This window comes from Zootoca vivipara, chromosome 1 (genome assembly GCF_965207765.1).
Source record: "Zootoca vivipara chromosome 1, rZooViv2.hap1.1, whole genome shotgun sequence".
Taxonomy (NCBI): Eukaryota; Metazoa; Chordata; class Lepidosauria; order Squamata; family Lacertidae; genus Zootoca; species Zootoca vivipara.
Window position 1 is genome coordinate 46,652,952 of NC_142582.1, and position 24,101 is coordinate 46,677,052.

At 42.3% G+C, this 24,101-nt stretch overlaps 1 protein-coding gene across 2 annotated transcripts in view; it reads left to right on the top strand.

The window, feature by feature from the left end:
* Positions 1-24,101, top strand: part of CNTNAP5 (contactin associated protein family member 5) — a 308,410-nt gene that overhangs the window by 59,164 nt on the left and 225,145 nt on the right. For both annotated transcript variants that reach the window (XM_088662417.1, XM_035128546.3), the window contains exons 2-3: positions 5,767-5,877; positions 18,266-18,459. In XM_088662417.1, the coding sequence (XP_088518543.1) occupies positions 5,767-5,877; positions 18,266-18,459 (305 nt within the window). The remainder of the gene's footprint in view (positions 1-5,766; positions 5,878-18,265; positions 18,460-24,101) is intronic.

Below are 24,101 nucleotides of genomic sequence, written 5' to 3' on the forward strand. Positions count from 1 at the left end.
CTTTCTATCTATGATTTTTAAGATTCTCTCATTAGAAATGAAACAATTTATTATCTGAGCTGTGTTCCATATTTACTTAAGGAATTTGAAGAATAGCCTACACAGTATTAGGGAGTTGAGTCTTTTTTAAAAAAAAGATTTTTATTGAAGTATGAGAATTTTTACATACATTATATTCTCTCCTTCAGATTTTTAATTTCCCGTACCATTTTTTCTTTCCTTTCCCTTCCCACCCCCTCCCCCACCCATAATCCATTGGAAGGGTTCAAACAGTTGTCCTCAGCCACGGGCACAATGTCTTTAATTTCCACTGAATGTCTTCTGGTCCAGTAGTTGTTATCCATTGAAGATAGGGGTTCCATCTGGTCCTTATCACAGTAGACTTGGCCTTCCATGTTATATCCTGTGACGTTACTGCCACGATGTCTGACTGAATAAATTCAAACAAATAATTAGTCCAGACCTCTACTGTCCATTTTTCTCTGTCTTTCCAACCTAAAGCTATTGTTGCCTTTCCTGCTAGTATCATTGCTTTGAAGGTGTGCTGGTCACCTTTCTCTATGGCCGTGTTTCCTAGTATACCCATTGTCATAAGATTGAAGTCTATAGGTAGCTTCACTTTAAAAACTTCATTAATAACCTTAAGGATTTTATTCCAAAATCTCCCTACCTCTGGGCATTCCCAATACATATGGGAGAACCATCCCTTGGATTGTTCACGGTGCCAGCAATTAGGGTTCAATCCTGGTAAAAAAAAGGGGGAGAGTTGAGTCTTATAAATGACAAAGGATAGGCTTCAAAATCATGTATAAGTTGCAAAAATCATGATTCCAGATTACCCGATCCCTTCAGAAGAATCATAGAATGCAAGCTCTTGATTCATGCTGGTGGGAAAGTCACATACGTTCCACTGCTGAGATTCTGGGTCCTTGGCAGTGAAAAATAATTAATTTCCTAGTTCTGACTACTTCATCGTGGAGAAACTGATCATGACAACTGAGAAGCTGTGGTGGCAACTCACCAAAATATGTATATTCTGAGAGCCAACAAATTGTATTAGATGACAGGCTGCCCTGTGACCACCTTGGTGTGATTTTTCAATTATTGATTTATTAAATTTAATTTCCCACCTTTCCTCCAGTAAGATCAAGGCAACTTACATGGTTCACCCCCCTTCCTCATTTTAGCCTCGCAACAACCCTGTGAGGTAGGGTGGGCTAAAAGAAAATGACTGGTCAAAGATAATCCAGTGAATTTCATGGAAATGTTAGGATTTGAAACTGGGTCTTTCAAGTCCTAGCCCAACATTCTAACTGCTACCCGTCTCTCTGCTTTGCTATGAATTCCTGAGGAGTACTGAAGCAGCTGTATCTGTCTCTGACTGAACCCCTCCTTGAAATATAATACTGGCCCACTTTCTAGCATTTTTGTAAAGACTACTGAGATAATGATTGTATTTAATGAATTTACAAGAACCTGGGATTCTCTTCTATTGCCCATTACAGCTGTGCTACGTCTTTGTAACGTATGTGTTTGGAAGAAAGAGTCGTAGCTTTGATGCTTGTGATCCACACACACACCCCCAGTCCCCACAGACTGATGCTCTGTAAAGACACATACACCAGATATCCGCTATAACGTTTTGTTGTGAGGTCCATTCTACGCTGAATATTTGCATTCTAAGCTGAATATTTCATAACTCATTCCCCTCAGGAATATGCCACTTTCTTTGAGATTAAGGATGTGCAGCACATACTTCCTCATGCTGGTGCTTAGGTAATCATAAATTTTAACAATCCCAGCATGTTTCTTTTCACTGGAATAAACCTTTAAGTGAAACCATTTTGACTATTCATTGGTATTATTTTAAGTCCTTTCTTCTTATGCTCGAGTATGCCGTTTGTGCAAAATTCGTATGTAAAGTCATGTAAGACAAATGTATGAACATGGGTCAAAAAACACTTTATGTGGCCCTATCTGCAACTAGCGCAGAATGCAGTGGCCAGATTGCTTACAGAAGCAGGGTAGTGGCAACATGTTTACTCCTTTGTTGAGAGAACTGCATTACTTGCTGATTTCAGGTAGACCATTTTCAAGATTCTTGTATTTATCCACAAAGCCCAAAGCAACTTGGGCCCAAAGCATTTCATTGACTTTTTTATTTCTTATGCTTCACCTCACCCACTGAGATGGGGCGCTTCTGGTGGTCCCCTCTTGTCCCTGAAGTTCAGTCAGCTTTCACCAGGAACTGAACCTTGAGTGTGGCGGGCCCTGCGCTGTGGAACTCCTTGCCAATTGAAGTCACATAGCAGTCATCCCTGCTTTGCAGAACTGTACTTTTGAAACAGTCCTTTGGAACTTTTTCTTTTTGCCATCCAGTTTTATTGAGATGGTATTGATGTTCTTGTACTATTAGGGGCTGCATCTTGTCTCACACTGCTTGCCAACCCTTCCTTCCCTCCCCCATCAAATTCCCCCCACCCTTTTTTCAACTCCCACTCCCCTCATACTAACTCCTTAGAACAGGGGTGGGAGGCAGCAGAAGCAGCAAATCCCTAAGCTGGCCAGGGAGGCGGAATTTGGCCACTAGTGGTTCTAACTGGTCTGAGGTTCTGGATCCTGAGGCAAGGGCCCCCAAGCTGGCAGGCAGAGGAGCCAATAGAGCTGGGGGTTTGGTGCAGCCTATTTTGATTATCCCTACATGGTTTGTCTGGGCTGCCTATCCACTGCTTCTCATCACACTGTTGTTCACAGCACCACTTGTCTGTGGCTAAGACAACTGCAGTGTGATGACATAGATACATTTCTATTATAGATATAGAGCGATGCATTATGTTTTCATGTTGTACAGCACCTTGTTAGAATTTCTATGAAAGGGTGGTTTATAAATATTTAAACAAATAAAATCAAAATAAGTATTTCTTAGATGCTGGGAGTGTACGAGTTTAGCAAATGAAGCTGAAAGTATTTAAAATAAAAATAAAAAGAGGTGGGCTCATTTTTTGTTAGCAAGGGACCAGGACCAGCAGAAGGAGACATTTCCAAAATGTTGAAAGGAGAAGACTTACTGGGCAGTGAAGAATCTATTTATGCTGAGCACCAGTTTTTCAGGATTGTCAGTGTGCAGAGCACCATATTGGAGGGGGTGAGAACAATGTGGAATAAGTTGCAATAGTAAAAGCTGCTGTATTCCTTGAAACATATGCTGTGGTTATAAATGTTAGAACTGCAAGTTAATTCAAATTCTAGAAATAAGATAAAGCATGCCACTTTTGAGCATCTGACATTTTTGTAAATTCTGGAACTAGCTTCTGGCACAATTGTCGTGAAAACCCATGCAAAGGGCTCATTTTGTAAGAACCACAGTAAGGGAAGGCTACTGTTGATTCAGTGCCTTGAGCCAACCCCATTTCTCTTGCTTGAAGAGTCCTGGTTTTGCCAGGTTGCTCATAGATGTGTGTGCAAAGGTCCAGCATTTATAATCTCTTTATGGATTAGTGGTCTTCAGAGAGAAGGATTACCTTTTGGAAGATTGCTCGGCACAACTCAGGAGATCTATCCCTGAAAAAAATCCCAGCTCCTCTGTTTTACATTCTAATTTAAAATATGCAGTGAATTAATGTTATTGTGAGAGCCTGAAGCTTTCCATTCCTTGACTCTCCTAACCTTAATGTAGCATTAACACATTTTAAAATGTATTTAGCCATATTTATAAGAGCTGGAAGATGCTTGTGAAGTCTGAGATTTTGCTAACCTGCAGGATTTCCCCACTAATTATATACTCAAGTTTCCCTCCAAGGGAGATTCAGTGAATATCTGTGGGTTTATGCTTGAGTGAAATCCACGGCTGTGTATACTAACTAGGACAGTAGGCACACAGTAGAATACGAAATGAGCAAAGCATTTTTATTTTATTTTTTTGTCTCTAGCTTCATTTGCATTGTGGGTTCAAAAGTATATGGAAATCTGTGGCTCATTGATGAGGATGTTTTTAGATCAAATTATCCAATATTCTCATTGATTATCTTATAGGGGGAATAGAAATTTCATGGTTTAAGTCAATCATTAAAATAAAATGAAAAACCCCACACAACATGACTAACATTCTAAAATTCACACTCCCTACAAAATAAAATTGAATTATTTGGTTTTTAATGCATATTTTGGCCTCACATACTGTGGAGAAGACCTGTACAACTTGTGGCAAACATTAAGTCTGAAAGATTTTCTCTCTTTGCCATCTTAAAACAAGGGCTTAGCACTGTGCTCATCCTGAGAAAGAGTTTCGCCCAACTCAGAACTATGAAGATTGGTTGGAGGCCTAATATAAACATTATTTTGCTGTGAATTCTTTACCCGTCCTTACTTATGCAGTGAGGCATCTGTTTGTAGACACCTCAGCAGATGTGCTTCTGAAGAGGCTGAGAGTGCTGGCACAGGACTTGCTGAAAGCTCCATCCACTTGGAAAGGCATACCACGCTATTTGGCATAGTATACTCATCCTGGTTCCACAAAGTGGGTCCAGCCTTCCAGAGATAGCATTGTGGATATAGTGTTTTGCATTGAAACCACTTGCTAAAATTAGGGTTGCCAGACTCAATAGAGGATAGGACTTCTGTGCCTTTAATTGCCCTGCTCTCTTTTGAGTCTGGAAACCTTAAAGAGAAACCAGCAGACCCTTTACTTTGCTCTCTCTCTCTCTCTCTCTCTCTCTCTCTCTCTCTCTCTCTCTCTCTCTCTCTCTCTCTCTCACACACACACACACACACACACACAGAGAGAGAGAGAGAGAGAGAGAGAGAGAGAGAGAGTTTGTCCTGCTGCCACATCTGAGACTAAACTCAAACTAAACTCAGAAAGCCAGTGTGTCCATACAGTGTGGAATTTCATCCATCCATCTACTGTACTTTATTTGTATCCTGCATTTAGGGTTGCCAGACTCAATAGAGGACAGGACTTCCTTGCCTTTAATTGCCCTGCTCTCTTTTGAGTCTGGAAACCTTAAAGAGAAACCAGCAGGCCCTTTGTTTAATTTCCAAGCAAAGGGTCTGCTGGTTTCTCTTTAAGGTTTCCAGACTCAAAAGAGAGCAGGGCAACTAAAGGCACAGAAGTCCTGTCCTCTATTGAGTCTTGCAACCCTAGCTAAAATGGAGCCTTTTCCCTCCATTCTAACAAGCCATTCCAACTAAAACTGCTCTGTGCTGATGGAGCAAGCGTCTTTGGAGGCACACACCCATCTCCAATTTGCTGATTGGCACGGGGACTGCACCTTCAAATAATCCTGCTGTAAGTTCTCTTCAGCTGAACTTCGGCAGGTGTCAATCACCTGATGTCATTATGACTGCCAAAGTTAACCTGTCAACGTTAACCTGTGGAAGGTGGGAGATGGAGGGTTCCAGCCTACTGGCTAGATCCAATGCCTTACCCCTGATACAACCTTCTGAAATAATTGCAAGCATCCAGGTTTGTGCCAAGGGTGTGGGGAGTGTAGATTCAGCCCATCACTGGATTTCATAAGCTACCACAAGAACTGTTGAAAGCTCATGTGAACAGCATAAAATATAAATGCAGCCTCTTTATGCTCTTATTCACAAATGTGTCATCAACAGAAGCATCTTTTCTAGGGGCAGCTCATTAATGGTGACCAGGCAGCTTTGCAAGGGAAAGAAAGAAAGAAAGACTGAAAGTGGGAGGGGAACCCTGATAGGCTAAAGGTGCACTACTTTTTATATTTGATGCCTGCTATACTTTCTCTTGTTCTGTAGATAATTGTGAGGAGCCACTGGTATTCTCGTTACCTGCGACATCCTTTGACAGCTCCTCTGAGCTCTCCAGCAGTCACAGCCCCATCTTTGCAAAGCTCATCAGACGGGATGGTAAGATCACTGACAGTCGTAATATTGCTGTGATGCATAATTCATTGGAGCTGCTCTGTGTAGAGCCTTCAGTCAGCCTGTGCAGAAGCCTCCCTTAATATCCCACAGGTAGCATGACTTCAAGGCAACTTAGGAAATTATAGTGGGAAGTGGTAGACGCTCATGCATGGAAGTGATCTGAACTCCTTTGCACTTCTTTGGAGGAAGCCATACCATTTAGCAGTTACAGGAGAAGTCTACTCCCTTTTAGCATTCAATTGCATACAAGTGGGAGAAAAATGATAATCTGGGATTCCTAGAGCCTGGCCTAACATTCCCTCTGTGGATTTCCTTTCCGAACTGCCCCAGGTCAGCAACACAGGTTCTTCCCTCCTGGGAGCTTAGCTAATGCTAGCTAGGAAGAAGAGCCAAGTCTCAAACTTGTCCCATATGATTTAAGACTTGGCATTAGTGAAGGAGTGTTAGAGACAGAGTAATATGAGAAAGAGATGTATTGCATCAGCTCTGATGCAACCGAAGCAACCTTAAGGATTCAGTCCACATTTCTAGGTGGCTGTGTAAAGGAACATACTCAAACCCATAGGGGTATTCCTATTCATTTTTTATTTTCAATGCCTCCAAAGTCATTCCTTTATTGGCCCTTTGCATGGTGGAACCAAGCACCTTTGGGTTCTATATAACATTGCCATTAAATGCATGCTAAATATTAAAAATAAGAGCCAATTTTCAGGGCTTCAACATACAGCCAAAGATCGTCACAGGTTGGCTGCAGACTATCTAAAGGCATTATGCCTGGATGAACACAGAGGAACTATTTGATGGAGCCTGGATATTGGAGTGACAGCCTAAGCTCTAGGGAAATGAATTGAGTTGTGGTTCTGTGCTTATTTGATGGGACAAGGGCCATCTTCTCTCAGCCAGTATCAGCTGAGAGTAATCCAACATTGGATTGCTCCAAGTCTGATTTCATGCTCTGCATTCACTCACCAGCTGGCAAACATGTCAAAATAGTGATCCAGAGTATGGAGTGGTTACCCACACCTGCTCCCGCAGTTGCCATCCATGTTTTCTCTGTGCTTAGTGAGTTTGCAAAGCCCATGTTGTGACAAACTAGAGCTAATTTTCTGGAACCTTAAGTTGTTTTTATTGATGCCCTAAATTATTTGGTATTTGACTTCACTGGGCCCATTAAGTAGATGCTCCCAGAAAGAGGTGCACAATTTCCAGACATGACAAAATTGTTCCAAAGCTGTTGCATATTTAGCTTGAGACAGCAGGCTGTCTTTTTCTTGCACTGGAAAGAGTCTGAGTTGTTTCTGAACCGTAGCTACAATCAGCAAATTGAAAGATGCTGTAACAAACTGAGGCAACACTGCTATCTACGGGACTGCCTCACCCATGTGTACCTCTCAGATGGAACACTATGGAGGGTACCGCATGCCCCAGACGCATGCTTAGTTTGCCATGTTTTCAGTTTTGCAGCTCCAGGCCTCTGGTATCAATATCAATTACTAACCCCAATTAAACACACACATGGCATCATTGCATTTAGGCGCCCACTGAAGATATGTTTTCTTAACAATATTTTCCCTGAGATGTGACCCAATCATTAACAATACATCTGAATATGGTTGTTGTTTGTTGTGTGTGTGTGTGTTTTTTTTAAAAAATAACATGTACTTATTGTATATTCTTTCATGTTTATCTTGATATATAGATGGCTTCAGGCTGTGATTTTTAAACTTGCTGATAATAATAACTACAAAGAAGTCAAGTCTAGTAGTACTAACAGATAAAGTTTCCCATGACTGGCATTTCCCATGTAGCTTTGATCTGCAATGGTCACATGACCAAGGTTCTTACTCTGTTCCTGCTTAGCTCAGATCAAAGTGGCTGGGAAGGCAAATTGCTCTTGATTGCATTGTATGTTTCTATGCTATTTTATAGTGTTGGGTATGAAACACAATGACCTGCATTCGTATGCATGCCTCATCATCAGTTCTTTTGGGTGTCTTCCGTATTCAGAGGCAGCATGCCACCAAGCACTAGGAGTGGGCATCGCCTCTGTGTGGGGTCCCCGGTCCGATTAGGTCCCACACTCTTTCTGTGCCAATACAGATCTCTGTTTCTTATATAATATCTCTATGGTTCTTTGGATCCATAGACTTTGCAAGAAGCAGGGCTGTTGAAAACATTACTTGTGGAACTCTGGGTTGTTTGTTGTTGTTGTTGTTGTTGATGTTGATGATGATGTTAATGTTAATGTACAGCAGTGGAGTATTTTAAAAATAGTGTTAAAAGCCTCATTTAAGGTACTGTACTATAAAAATACCCACCTATGTTCCTCCGCTTTAACAAAACAAAACATGGAGCTCTTCCAAACATCACAGGCAGCATTCAAGACAGCATCACATTGTTAGGCCATTACAGGTCTCCGATAGGTTTATCAGAGGATGCAAAGAATCATCTGGGGGGGGGAGGCTGGTGGGAAGTTGCAAATATTTTATTTTAAAAATGCAAGAAAGAAAACATACCACTTGACCATCATTCCCCAACAGTGTCCCTAGTAAGTCATAACAGTGTTGCAGAACAGCTGGGTGATCACTGGAAGACAATCTACGGATGTTAAGGAGGGTGAAGGGCTCTGAGACCTCTGGTTCCTCCTCAGTTCTAACACCATCTGTCAGATGTTAAACCAATGGATTCACGACTGAGCTTGCCACCATGGGAATAAGGTTGCCTTGCTAAAGTCAGCCAGCAGTGGATTCCTATGACAGCAGTTGAAAGCTTGGAGGGCAGAAGAATCACGCTGCCCTCCTTTGAACCCTTGTCTGTAACTGTTGGGAAATACTAGTTCTGTCACTGACTCACCTCCATGGTAGTAGGCAAAGTTGCACAACATAGTGCAATGATTTGGAGCAAAAATTGTCAAGTTCCAAGCAGTAGATTTCATTCTGAGTTGGTCAACTTTCTAGAGAACATGTCCTGCTCAGCACTACAAACATGAATTATAACGTCAAATTTCTGGATACCTATAGCCATTTAGCAGTAGCCCAGAGAAAAACAGGAAAATAATTAAGTAGACTGGTTTGTGTGTGTATGTGTATTGGGGGTGGGGGTGGGGGGTGGATATTCATAAAGATAAATCAAGTCTGACCTACTTCTGGATTAGCGGAAAGTTTATTAGCCAAATTTTCACTGCCACACACAATACAATATCAGCTTTTGAATAAATAATGAATGGTTGAATTTTAAGAAGTTTATAGACCTGAGTTGTTCAAGGAAAGAATAATTAATACTCAGGGGAGTCTGCTGAAACAAGCCTCATTATGCTTCTGCAAGGGGTTTTCTTGTGCAGGTGGGCCTTTAATTTTCCTTTTTTAAAATGGCATCCTTCCATGCTTATGAGGTGCAACAGGGGAACTTCTGTGCAAGAAAACAAAAAGAAGTAACAAAGTAAGAGAACAACTTAGAAGCCCAGTACTATCTGCAGTTTCTCAGTAAATACCTTTGAATCATCGTCTTAATTTGCAGGTGTCAAATTTGGCTCAGTGCTACTGTGTTTTATTTGACTTTTGAAGATTGGCATTTTTTAAAAGTCTCAGCATATTTTTTTTAAAAAATTAATTAATTAAAAAGCATTCATAACTGTTACTCAGAATGGGGAATTGCTTTAAAATAAAAAATTATATGTAAGATGCAAACATTGAATGAAAAAGGAAATGTTTGCCTCAGATTTACTAAATATAATAGATTCAAATGAGAATAATCAGAACATTAGGCAAGTTAGCACCATTAATTTTCCAAACTTAATCATGCTTTTCTCCTCACATGCAATATTTTAATCTTCACTCTTCAGAAGACCCCTACCGGTACCTTCTCCTAGCTGAATCTAGCACCCTAAATAGATGTGGTAATCCTGAGGCAGGTTACCCTTAGCATATGTGGCCCAAGGCCTAATTTACTTCAACCAAATTTTCTCTGGCGGCTCTGTCCCTTCAATCTGGCTCTTCCTGTCAAGCCTCGGAAAATGAAGCGGGACCTTAGACGGCTAGAGCGAGTATGGCGGCGTGCTCACGACGGAGCCTCAAGAACATCTTACAGGAAACTTATGAAAGCCTATGAGATGGCGGTGAAAGCTGCAAAAAAGTCCTACTTCTCAGCTTCCATTGCATCCGCTAGCTCTCGCCCAGCACAACTTTTTAGAATAATCAGGTCTTTAACAACCCTAGAGGAACAGCCAAATTTAAATACGAATTTGACCCATAGCTGTGAGGCATTTGCGAGCTTTTTTGCGGAGAAAGTCTTGACACTCCGCCGTGACCTCCCTGCCAATTTGGATACAATAACGGAACTGGAGGCCCCTCGACTGTCTTCGAGTTCAGTATTGGACCAATTCGATCAGATACTCCCTGCCGATGTAGACAGATTCCTCCGGGCTGGAAGGCCCACCACTTGCTCCCTGGACCCGTGCCCGTCTTGGCTGATTAGAGCGTGTCCAGATGAGGTACGGGCCCCCCTGGGTGAGATCATCAACTTGTCCCTGGGCACAGGGACTTTCCCAGAGGAGTTGAAGGAGGCAGTGGTGCGTCCACTCTTAAAGAAAACATCTCTAGATCCTTTAGATCTATCCAATTATCGCCCGGTTTCGAATCTTCCGTACCTGGGTAAGATAATTGAGAGAGTGGTTGCCGAACAGCTTGGTAGGTTTCTGGATGAAACATCAGCTCTAGATCCATTTCAGTCCGGCTTTCGCCCTGGTCATGGGACCGAGACAGCTCTGGTAGCCTTAACAGATGATCTCCGTAGACAGCTGGACCGAGGTGGGTCGGGACTGCTGATTCTTTTAGACCTGTCAGCAGCCTTCGATATGGTCGATCATGACCTTTTAGACCACCGCCTTGCCGACGTGGGGATTCAGGGCACAGTCCAACAATGGCTGCGTTCCTTCATCTCAGGTCGGGGACAGAGAGTGGCGCTAGGGAGGGAGTTGTCGCCGCGGCACCCCTTGGTGTGTGGAGTCCCGCAAGGCGCAATCCTTTCCCCAATGCTTTTTAATATCTTTATGCGCCCCCTTGCCCAGATTGTCCGGAGTTTTGGGCTGGGTTGTCATCAATATGCTGATGACACCCAGATCTATCTGTTGATGGACGGCTGCCCTGCCTCGGCCCCGGACACACTCACCAGGTGCTTGGAAGCTGTGGCTGGATGGCTACGTGGGAGCCGACTGAAGTTAAATCCTTCGAAGACAGAGGTCCTCTGGCTAGGTCGGGGCGACATGGGGTTGGGGGGCCGCGGCGAGGCTCCTTACAGGGTCCCGGCCGTGGGATCACATTCATCCAGTGCTTTACCAGCTGCACTGGCTCCCGGTGGAGTACAGGATCAGGTTTAAGGTGCTGGTTTTGACCTTTAAAGCCCTATGCGACTTGGGACCCTCGTACCTACGGGACCGCCTCTCCTGGTATGCCCCGCGGAGGACCTTAAGGTCCACAAACAATAATATTCTGGAGATCCCGAGTCATAAGATGGCTAGATTGGCCTCTACTAGAGCCAGGGCCTTTTCAGTACTGGCCCCAACCTGGTGGAACGCTCTTTCCCAGGAGACCAGGGCCCTGCGGGATTTGTCATCTTTCCGCAGGGCCTGCAAGACAGAGCTGTTCCGCCTGGCCTTTGGGTTAGACTCAGCCTGACCCCTGTGTTTTTCTCCCTCATGGCTTGGATTTATGGCCTACTTGAAATGAGGCTGCACTTTAAATTTTAATACTGTATTTTAATCTGTATTTTAACTAATTTTTTTTTTAATGTTTTATTGTGGTTCTGTTGGTGTCAGCCACTTATGGCCTACTTGAAATGAGGCTGCACTTTAAATTTTAATACTGTATTTTAATCTGTATTTTAATTAATTGTTTTTATGTTTTATTGTGGTTCTGTTGGTGTCAGCCGCCCTGAGCCCGGTTTTTGACTGGGGAGGGCGGGGTATAAATAAAAATTTATTATTATTATTATTATTATTATTATCCCTTTTGGTGGGTGAACATTAGCCACTACACTACACTTCAGTGGAGCCTGGAGGAAGGCTGGGCCATTAACAGCCTGGCGTGACAGCTGGGAGAGAGATGGCATGTATCTCAGGAAGATGGTTGTGGAGGAATAAGAGAATCACTAAATGGACTGTGGAACTACATGGAGCAAGGGAAGAAGCCAGGGATGCTGAAACGAATTAACTGTAACCCTTGTGAAGACCACTTGAGCCCAAATAGATGGCTGAGAGCAGAGCCTAGGTGACATGGGGTGGGGGCGTTAGGAACAGTGCATGGTGGTCTTGAGGTTTCTCCTGCCTTAGCATAGCCGCAAAGTGTCTTGATTTTCCAGGGACCATCCTAGAATTACGAAAGACATCCTGACTTCTGATTTGATCCTGGAATGTCCCTAATTCCCCTGTCGGTGCCACCACTGCTGAGCTTTTATGCATACCTTCTCTAGGCTTCAGCCAGTTGAGAGGACTTTGGAGCCTTAAAGGGCAAATCCTCTGCCCTGGAGATAGCCTTTCTCCAATAGCCTCCCCCAGACTGCTGATATGAAAATGGGAGGCACTTCTTTGGGCACCAAGCAGAAACCCTCAATTTCACCTTGAATTTTGCTTTGGGTAGAATTTGGCAGAATTTGTACTTGAGTCAAAAGAGATGTGTTACACTGCAGTCAGCACAATGGTTTCCAGAATTATCGCTGCTGCATTTGTCAGAGGTGAGAGCATTACAATAGAAGTTTATTACATCTGTAGAGGAAGAGTGGGTGCTAATTCAACAGAACCTTTAAATAAAGAAGGGAATTCATTCATGCATATTCGTGAATTAAAGCAAACATTGTTCTAGTTCCCGTTTCTCAAATGCAGCTAAGACATATGCATTCTCACATGCCCCAGCTAGTTCAATCACACTGAGTTCTTCTTAAATTGTCATACAACCAATGTTATTCCTTTTCTGTGTGATCTGTATCATTGTCTTACATAGTTTGTTCTTCTTTAAGCTGAGAAAAGTTGAAAAATGTCTGTCTCTTGACCTATCTTGTACTACATGTTGTTGCCTTGGAGAATATAAGGTCACACATAATATCGCATATTTGGCTCACAGCTCAAATAAAAGACCTTTTCCTTTCCATCACCTACCCCAGCCTGCAGTGAGAAAGCAGCACACTTGTTGAGTGGAATTTAATTCCTCTTTGTGACAGTATACATCTTTCCCAGGAATGTCAGTGAATTATGGGCAAATGGAAGGGTGGAAAGACGAGACACCAATGGCTTTATTTTGTAAATTGTTGAATTAGAAAAAACAACAACCATTCACTACCCTATTCTTTCAATTTTATTATGAATGCTGGGACAGTGTGGATATTTCTGACAGCAGTGGTGGGAAATCTAAACAGATGTAATAAAACCACATATTCGGCTGAGCTGCTATTAATAACAGGGTAATATCATTGAAATATATCTGCAGTGCACTTTAGTCCTATGCCTGGGTTTTTAACCTGTTCCTATTTCATCTCTGTGCTACTGCAGATGCTGTAGCAATAAACTTTCATTTTCCTGGCCCTCAACGACTAGCATATGCTCCCTGAAGTATAGATGTCACAAGAGGATGGTAGAACAGATGGCAGGAAAGAAATCACCACATTCTAAACATGCCAAAATATGCACATACATTATTATTATTTCAAATGAAGAAGAAAGGAAACATGAGAATGAAATAATGAGGAGAGGTGGAGAGGAGGCTTTATTACAGTTACAAACCTGTCTTTAGCTTTCTTTGCAATAATTGTGCAAAATGCATGGATTGTGTTCAGCAAAATTAAAAATATCTTCTTTGGCACCTTATACAACACCTCACATTCAGGCTGCTTCTGCAGAGCTGAGAATCTCTTGTAGGTGATCTGGATGGATCAAAAGTGCATCCTATGGCAAACCTATACAGTACTCCTGCCTCCATACCCAATTAATTCTGTCAAACAAAAGGTTTGTGAATATGTGTTTGTGCCAGCTTATTGCTGGCACCTGGCCAAGGTAGCTTAGAACAAGTAAAAACATTGAAATAATTGACAATGCACTCATACACTTGCTTGCTTAGAAGTAAAACCCACTAAGTTCAATATGGCTTACTAGAAAGTGTATTTGAGATTGCAGCCTGAGACAATGAAACAATACTGCTCAAAAATAAAAAGCAATGCTGCTTCAGTAGTCTTGCATTACATATGGATAGTATATGATGAAATTTTAGAATATTATGTTTTAAATGTGTGGTCATATTCCTCTTCTGCTTAGAATGTAGATGACAGAATGTAGTCTTAGAATGTAGATGATGTTGAAAATAATAATAATAATAATAATAATAATAATAATAATAATAATAATAATTTATTATTTATACCCCGCACATCTGACTGGGTCTCCCCAGCCGCTCTGCGTGGCTTCCAACAGAAATATTAAAATTCAATAATTTATTAAACATTAAAAGCTTCCCTAAACAGGGCTGATTTCAAAACAGAGTAAGGAAATCACCATGTGACTGACATCCGTCAGGTCCAAGTGGGGGTGTCAAGGATGCACTCATAACCATTGCTTTATACAATGCAGTACATGGAGCCACAATCCTGAAGGGCCAAATTAGCAGGTATAGCCAGGCAAGATGGTCAGTCTGTGTATTGCTGCAAGCTGAAGGCTATAAAGCTTATGTATCAGATGTTGCTGACAAAAATGTCTGTACTGGGTGCCACTAGCTAAAGTTGGATCCTCACTTGCCATGGCTGAAACAAGGTCGTAGTCTTTGCTTGGGATTTGGTCAGGAGAAATTGATGTTGTTCTGCCAGACCTGTAGTATTTAGTTTAAAGATGAGGCCTTGTGGTGTATGTGGCTAGCAGCAGCTAGCCGGGAGCAGAAGGATGGAAAGCTTAGAGTGTTGCAGTGTTTTAGCAGAGAAGCAGCTCCAATCCTATACTGTGGGCACTCACTGGGCAACCCCCATCTCACTCTCTTCCTCCACTCTGTGCACTTACATTGGATTTGCTCAGATTTGCAATAGCCCTTGAATAACAGGGGCCTCATTTTCTGGCCTGTGACCGGGGCTGGATCTAGAAACGTAAAGAAGTGTTTCAGTTTAAAGCATTGTAAATTTAAACAGGGAAAGCAGGTAGAGAAAAACAGGACTCCACATCGCCATCTGGTGGTTCAATGTCATATCGCACATACAACACATATAAATAACTTTTTCTTTACCATTCTAGCTGACTCCCAGGTAAGGAGGGACAGGTGATATTTCTTCCTTCTTTTCTATAGCCAACTCTGGCTCTACATCAGCCTAGTAAGCCTTGCTCAAAAGGAAGAAAGAAGTGGCTTTGGGGAGAGCTGAAAAGGGCTGGGAAATTGAGTGATATTCTTTGCCTTGAATTTTAATCTGAGCTGGAGAAGATTCCAGGATCCTTGTATTGCCTAGCTCTTCTCTCAGAGGTGCCAGCTCCATAAGCATATCTGTGCACAGTCAGTGTACTCCCCTGGGAGAGTACTAGCTGTAAACCTCATCCCAGGCTAGAGTGAACAATGAGTGATATTTCAAAATAGAGGACAACTGCAATGCAGCAAGTCTGGGAATGAATGCTGGGCAAAAGGTTACACATTATTAATATGCAAATTGAACATGTTAAAATAGCATTCTTAATTAGAGCTATTCCAACAGGTCCTTTAACTCTGTCACACGTAGAGTGCATACATATCAGATTGGTAAATGATTGCAGAGACAGAAGTAAGATGGATGGGAAGAGATGAGAGGGAAGGGGGCTAAAATGGGAGGAGGAGGAGGAGGAGGAGGAGGAGGAGGAGGAGGAGGAGGAGGAGGAGGGGAAAGAAAGAAGGTGGTTGAGGGAGTGCAGATCAGTAGCAGAGCTCTCCTTCCTCCTGGATCTTCTGACAAAGGCCTTGTATGTCTTTACAGTCCATCCCCCTCTGTGTCTGGAGAATGCATTTCTTTGTAGGATTCTGTGTGCAGTGATAGAGCAGTTCTGGGACTCAATCTTACCTGTAAATAATGCCCTCTGCTCTGCAAACCCTGCTGTCAGGTGTGTGGTTTGGGGGAGGGGAAGCAAGGATAGAAAAGTTATAGTTAGTGCTGAAATCTAGTGTTGCCAAAGAGCTCAGTCTTCATCTTGCCTGGACAAAGATGTGGGATAATCAGGATTAATTCTCTTGTGTCCTATCCCTGCACATCTCCTGCATCCTAATTTAATCAGGGCAACAATCCATCACCCATTAATTCACAATGCCAAGAGCCTGGCATTCTCATGTACCCTTCCATCCACCAAACACGAAGCACCTACCTTTTCAGAGAGAAATCTTAGCACCTCCATCCTTTTATTTCCTTGGCAAATCATTTTTGCACAGAATGTTCATTTTCTATGAATACCTAGAATCATAGAACTGCAGAATTGGAGGGGACCATGCAGGAATCTTTTGCCCAGGGCCGTCCCTAGGCCCGGGCTGGGTGGCGCAAGGCACCAGGGCCATCAGGGGCGCCGAACGCTGGTGTCTGCCTCCGCGCGCCTCTGCTGTTGAGCAGCTTCTGGCAGCTCTCCGGAGGCGGGTGGGGAGCGTGAGCCTGGGGCCGCTTCTGCCGCGCCTCTGTCTCAGCTGTTGAGCAGCTTCAGGCCGCTCTCCAGAGGCGCGTGGGGAGCTCTGGCCTGGGGCCTCCTGAACATCTGAGAGTTGCAGCACGGCGGCCCCAGGCTCGCGCTACCCGTGCACCTCCAGAGCTTTGCACAGGGACGGGAGCCTGGGACCGCCTCCTCTGAACAGCTGGGAGGCGCAGCAAGGCGGCCCCAGGCTCGCGCTCCCCATGCACCTCCAGAGAGCGGCCTGAAACCGCTCAAAAACTGAGAGGCGCAGAAGAGGTGGGCCCAGGCTCCCGCTCCCCACGCGAAGCTCCGGAGGCACGAGGGGAGCGGGAGCCTGGGCCCACCTCCTCCAGACCTCTCAGTTTTTGAGTGGCTTCAGGCCGCTCTCCGGAGGCGTGCAGGAAGCGCGAGCCTGGGGCTGCCTCCTCTGCGCCTCTCAGCTCCCTGTGCGCCCCTCCTGCCCGCCTCACTCACGGGAGGGGGGGTGTCGAAGGGATCTTGGCGCCAGGGCGCCAGGTATGGTTAAGACGGCCCTGCTTTTGCCCGACATGCAGCTGAAGCCCACAACCCTGAGATTAAAAGTCTCGTGCTCTGCCTACTGAGCTATCAGATACTTATATTTCGTGAGTACCTGGATTCAGATTTTCTTCTTTTTGGAACTTATCCCACAGACATCATATTTCTACTACTGTTTCTCTTTAGCTTCCTTGCTATATGTTTGATTTCATTTCTTTGCCCCCATTTTGTCCACTAGCCCCTGCTGTGGTTTGGGAACATCAGGCCATTCTTCCTCTGCCTGCTCCCCCTTCCCCATTCTTTTCATCCTTTCTCTCTCTCTCTCCACACACACTCACACATTCTCTGTCTGACAGAATGCCTTGGCTCACTATGACACTATGGCTCTCTCGCTCTCTCCTCCACCTTCCTCCTATCTGGGGCAACCCTCCGTAATTTCATACGCAAAAGTACTGACACAGTGCTTTTGTTGAAACTAGCATATTTCTAGGCCAGCTCTCGCCTTCCTCCCCAGCAGAAACTGAGCCAGGGGAAACAAAAGGAAACAAAGGAAAGCAGTACCTAGTACCAAAATAAAATTCCCCCAAACACCCATTGTTCCTGAAGGGCTGTTTCTTGAACACTGAAGCAGATTTGAAACATGTATATAGATGTGGTCCTCAGAAAGCATGGAACCACAAGACATTCTGGAGATGCTTAGAGAAGCTTTTATTGTTATGAGCAGTTTCTTGCTCTAAAGCTGAGTACTGCCCTTCAAGATTAGTTCATGAACTTGATGTATCTTGATTACAATTAAGCCTTGCCTAGTGTGACTTTATTTATAACAGCATTCTGCTACAGTAGATTCAATACAATGTTTTGCCTCAGTGAGTATTGCTGCTCCCATAAAGAACCATGCTCTTATTATCTGAGTTCCCTATGCCCTAGCATTATTATTTCTTCCCACCAGTTAGAGCTGTGCCATTGTCGGTAGTCTCAGCCACTTACACAGAGTTGAGCGTTTGAGGAATCCAAAACCAACATGACAGGCAAAATATGGCACCTTAAAGACTCATGGGATAACATGTTTTTCATAACACATCCTGAATATTTTCTTCCAGTTCTAGTGGGATGTCAGGCCCTCATTCAGGTATAAGGCGAACATCATTTTATCAATATGTGTTAATGTCAAATTTATTTTGGGAATTACTCAGGAGAACTATGATTCTTCTCTTCTAGGAGCTGGTGGTTGGTCCCCATTGGATTCTAGCAGGGAACAATGGCTACAGATCGATTTAGGGGACAGAGTGGAAATTACAGGTGTTGCTACTCAAGGAAGGTACGGAAGCTCAGACTGGACAACAAGCTACACTCTAATGTTCAGCGATACAGGTCGCAATTGGAAGCAGTACAGAGAAGAAGACATCATCTGGGTAGGTCTGAAGCTTTTGGATCAATGCTATGGTATAATCAGCAACCCACAGAAAACAGATGTAGCATTCTAAACCCAAATTCATGTTTTCTATCTCCAAAGCTGTAATTGCATCTTTTCGAGCTTCAGTAGGGATACAGTTGGGAGTTTGCGGTGGAATTGCTGAAATCTTTAAAAAGGCTGTTGCTAGTTTTATGGTTATGAAGAAAGGATCAAAGAACTCATGTGGTATTATATACCCAAAGGCTCCAAAAAACAAGATGTTTAATAAAGAGCATGTCTCAATGTGGAACATATTGTTTGGTAAATCTCATGGATTATTTTTTGGTGAAATAATAGCAGTTGTGGCATCCTTCATCATTCCACTTCACACTCCGGTTCCTCATCCATATTTTTTACTGTTGGGTATTAGTGATTTCCACAGGCCATTCTTTGTTCACATGAAAAAGTTGCATAGTAATTGTATGCAATAATAATATGTGGATTTTTGTGTGTGAATTATTGCTATATGTAGACCAGCATGTTTATGTGTGCCATGCTAAGTTCTGATTTAGTTTGAGTCATTCATTATATATATAGCCTACCATTTCTAGTGGGATAAGGGTGAGAGCTTGTGTGGTATTGTGCATATGAGTGGTAGACAGGAATGCATCTCATTCAAATCACAAATCTTGCATAAATTTCCTCAATGGCTTTATGCAAGCCACCAGTATTCTAAGGTGTGGTGGTTTTAATGTGGACATAATAATGCCAGCATACATTACAGTGCTGTTGAAAGGATTACTTAAGGTATATGAAATGCTCTCAACACTCAAGAAATTGATGCTAAGTATTGCTATAGTTTCACCCAACACTATCCTCATAGGGCTCACAATTGAAATTTAGTTTGTCAAGCTATCTCTTTCCCAAGAATGAGTTCATCTTATAATTTAACTCATAATAACATGAAAGATGAATCAGCATGAGTTCCATTGGGATTAATTAATGTTAACTGATGACTATGGGCTAAGTCAACTCTTTCTGTATGTATTATGGGTTACATACAGAGATGTCCACCCACTTGCACAATGTAAATCTGCTTGTGCAATGGGACGTTTGGTTTTCCTCTGCCCTGCCCTCCAAAATCTGTGTGCAGAGTGGATGCTTGGCCATTGGATCTCACCCTATTTTATTCATTTATTCCAGAATTTATATGTTCACCATCATTATATATATTTAGGTGCCAGTCGAAAACTTTCCTCTTTAACCAGGCCTTTGGGCTTTATCTGTGGCCCTTTAGGATGTTTTCAATGTATTTCCCCCCTCTGTTTTAATGTGGGGTGGTTTGTTTGTTTGTTTGTTTTGGTTGTAAATTGCTTTGAGTTGCCTTGGCAAGAAAAAAAAGTGACTAACAAATTTAAAAAATGCTGTATATAATGATAATACAGTTATTCCTAGGATAGCTGATAAACTAGCAGATACCTGCATGATAAAATAATAGAAACACATACTATTCAATCAGTGAAATAAATATGACTGGTAGGAAAAGCAATAGTGTGGTTGTAAACCTGCAAACCCCACAAAACTCAGATAAAATTAAAATACTGTGGGAAGTAAAATGGTTTTAATCTGGTACAAAAAAATACATTATGAGGAGGCACCGGGGAAGGTGGTTCAAATGTGGGCCATCACAACCAATGAAGTCCTCTCCCTAGTTATCATGACACAAATTATATTGGGTTGTTATTTATTCAGATACCCACAAAGTGCATTTTGAGGGCAAGCTAATTTCAAATGACAATTAAGGATGATCAGATAAGTGAACAGCAAGTTTCCATTCAACATGTTTTATCATTATTAGGTATGTCAATATAGTATCCTGTATTTTTTACTTTCCATTTCCTATCAGTTGATGAGAAAATAAATTGCATATGAGGATTATCAAAAGGGAGAGGAAATTTCAGTGTAATTCTCATTGGTGGGTGCAAAAATTTCTCTCTCTCTCTCTCCTCCCTCTCTCTCTCTCTCTCTCTCTCTCTCTCTCTCTCTGTGTGTGTGTGTGTGTGTGTGTGTGTGTGTGTGTGTGTTTACCTTACTTTCAAGGTAGCCAAGGGCTGATTGTGAGTGTCCTTTATTTCAATAAAATAATAATAATGTTTCTGTACTTTGCAACCTTCCTGGGTGACCAGTTTTCCTGAAAACCCCACAGTATTCTGAGTGGACTTTCCTCTACGCAAAAGAACATGGGGAATTGTGCTTTCCCCATAGTTTTCATGCCCAGCATACTTTTCTTTCCCACCATATAAAATTCAGCATGAAATGGCAGTGTATCAACTAAAAAGACACAGTTCCATACAACAGGTAAAGCAATGTAAGTGGAACATTGAAAATTGGAACAGAAGTACTTACTAATCAGGAAAAAATTAGCAATCAGGAAAATTAACACAATCATCCCAAAATCTGACCTACCCACTGAGTTATATTTTGATTGATGACATATTTGAACATCATTTCTTAGTACGGTTAGCAAGCATAGCAGCAGTTATAAACAATGGACTGGTACCCTCTCACAATCAAGAAGGCTTGCCAGTCACTGCAGTGAATAAAATATGCCAAATAAATCATTGTGACCCCTCAGGATAGTTTGAGACTCTGGAGTTTCAAAATGGAGATGGAATTTCATATTATGTTCATTTTCCATGGACAAAGTAGAAGTTGCACATGAACTCTACCTTTCTGAATTCAAATCTTCATCCTCCAGTGCTGCTGCTTTAATGTATCAAGATGAACACAAGGGAAGGGGTTCTAAATATATGAAGGTTATGACACTGGATGTTCTTACATCAAGATGGGATGAGAGAACGCCTTTCCTGAGGATTGAGGAAACCTCACAAAAGGCTTAAGAATTAGTGTGGAGCTATAGTGGAGCTATAGTAGAAAGGAAAATTGGCCAAAATTGGAGAGAGGTACCGGCATGTAAAAAATTTTGGAACTGCTGCAATCTCACAATTCTGCTTATGCCACCCTGAATCCAATCCACTGATCATGTGGTATGGTAGCTTCGGTTGCACAGTAGCGTCATTTGAAAATATTCCAGGTGTCTATTCCAGTGGCCCTATAATCAAACAGGTCAGCTGGATGATCCTAATAAGGTCCAAGGAGAAATCGGTGTTTGATTTATGCAATTCCCTGATAGGTAGAATACATGTATTTTTACCTTATTAGCAGCTGATTGCGCCAGATTCAGCTAACCAGTCTTGCTAGTGAAAGCCTGTACACTGACCTCTATGATCTCAAGGGTATCCCCCCTTCCTTCTCCCCATACATCCTGCACAGCCCCAAAATTTGTTCAGGGGGTTGGGATAACCCCCAGAACTGTGCACAGGAGGGGAAAGGGAGAGATAATTTCATCAGGCAAGTAGAAATGTTTGCCCTGAAGGCGCAATCTGTTCAGCACTATGTTCAATTCTTCCCTTTTTTAAGGTTTAGGTTTTAGGTTTGCTCACAACAAACATATGTGGTACATTAGAAATAAGTGGTAAAAAAATAAGACAAGAGGGTGAATGATTGGCATGTCTTCTATTGTCTTCTATTGTACACCACCCTGGCTCTTCTCAGGCAATGTCTTCAACTCTGTTCCCAGTACTATTGCATAGCCCTTAAGCATTTCTTTACCGATCAACGTTCCTGAAAGTATCTAGTTACAACTGCAATTGCTGGGAGATGCTGTAATCTGAGCAGTTTAGATGCTATCAGGTGAATAATGAAATTTTTATCACAAAAAGGGTCATAAAATACTATACATGGCTTTGTTTTTTGTTTAAAAAAAAGCTGGAAGGAGGTCAGGCAAAGTTACACTTTCAAGTAATTCTGTAACACTGTGTGATTCCTTATTTCTATTACTGTTCACCATGGGAATAGATGGCTTGCAGATAACGGCAGTTCTGCTAATGCTGACAATGGTAAAATAAGTTTCTTGTGGGCAACACAATTATAGAATACTAAGGCCTTCAAATAGCTCAAGGTCATCAAGCCTAGCACCCCTCTCCCACACATCGATTTCATACATTGATTTCATGTATTCCATATTCTCCCAGTTGGAACAGATTAAACCAGGCACCCCCACACTGTGGACCTCCAGATGTTTTGACCTACAACTCCCATGATCACTAGCTAAAAGGACCAGTGGAAACAAAGATTTGCCATTCAAACAAAGATTTGCCATTCAAGACTCTTCTAGAATTCTTTCCCTGATGTTAGATGGTGTGATGCAATAAGACTTCCAGCCATTTTGTATTTAGTTTCTGTTAGAATCAGGGAGTTAAAATGATTGATTTTCCTTTAGAGGGGATCAAAAGTTCACAGGAAGGTTAAAAGTACAAGGGAATTTTGAAGAAGCAGGTATTGGGCACAGGAGAGTCAAAAGTTTGGGACAATGTGTTTAAGCTTGACCTGAGCTCAACTGCAAACAAAATTAAGAATTTGTCCCATGGCCCTTACACACTTGAGTGTAATGATTCCTATAAATTTACTGAGGGTAGAAGAATTTAATTAAATAATGTTTACTAAAGGAAATTAAAAAAATATATATGCATGAATGGAAGTGCATTCCCATAATGTTGTTGAGGCATATTGCAGGAGGAATCCAAGGACAATGGGAGAGGCTGGTTGATAGTTTGCATATGTCAGAAGCAGGGATGTGATCTAAATCAAGATGAGGTCAAGCTCCAGAGCAACAGTCAAAGTTGGGAAGAGATAATTACCGGTAGGTTGCACCCTAAGACAAGTCTCTCATCCTGCAGAGCTAACTCTGTGGCCAAGCTTTATAAGACCTGATGGACAGAGATTGACTAGAGGTCAGCTGACATGCTCAGGAAGGATGGCACTGCAGCCTAGATAGAGAACTCAGGGCCTCTACCTACATGATATGTTAAATACATACAGTAGCATGCATCATCATCATCATCATTAGAAGACTCTTTAAAATAATTCTGAGTGTGAGCGGTCTATTTTTTTACTGGGCTCTTAACACATGAGGAGCGGGGGGGTTGTCATTCCCCTCTGCAGCCATGACTCCATATGATCACTCCCTGCCATAGAAATTGCTCGTAGAGTCAAAAACATCCTATTGCTGCCAATAAGAACTTTTTTTCCTAAGGAAATTACTGTGTTGTGGGGATATCTTTGTGGAGATTGCAGCTGGAAAGAGAAGGATTAAACTCCCCTTTCCCATGTGCTGTGGTCCCATTGAATATCAGAAACAACACATGCAGACATGGACAGACAAACAATGTGACAGAACCATGGAGTTTGGCTTTTGTAAATATCAGTGATGAGCCAAATTGTAATGTATGCACCAAACTTTCACCCCACTTAGTAGTAGTGAGAAAACCATGCTGGTCATATGCAAGTTATATTCAAATAAGTCTTTATATGTACTATTCATTCAGCTTGCATTTGTAATGTTAGTAAATTCTGCAGCTGGGCTGGGGTGTAAGATAAAAAGATTAGACATTTAAAACCAATTTTCCAAACCTATTTGTATTTGTTGTTGTATACAGTACGCTAGGCTTATAATTATATTTTCAATATGGATGTCGGCTGTGCAAGGACTTGCTGACAATTGATTGGGAGACAGAAAGCTTTGGACTTAGTGCTTGAATC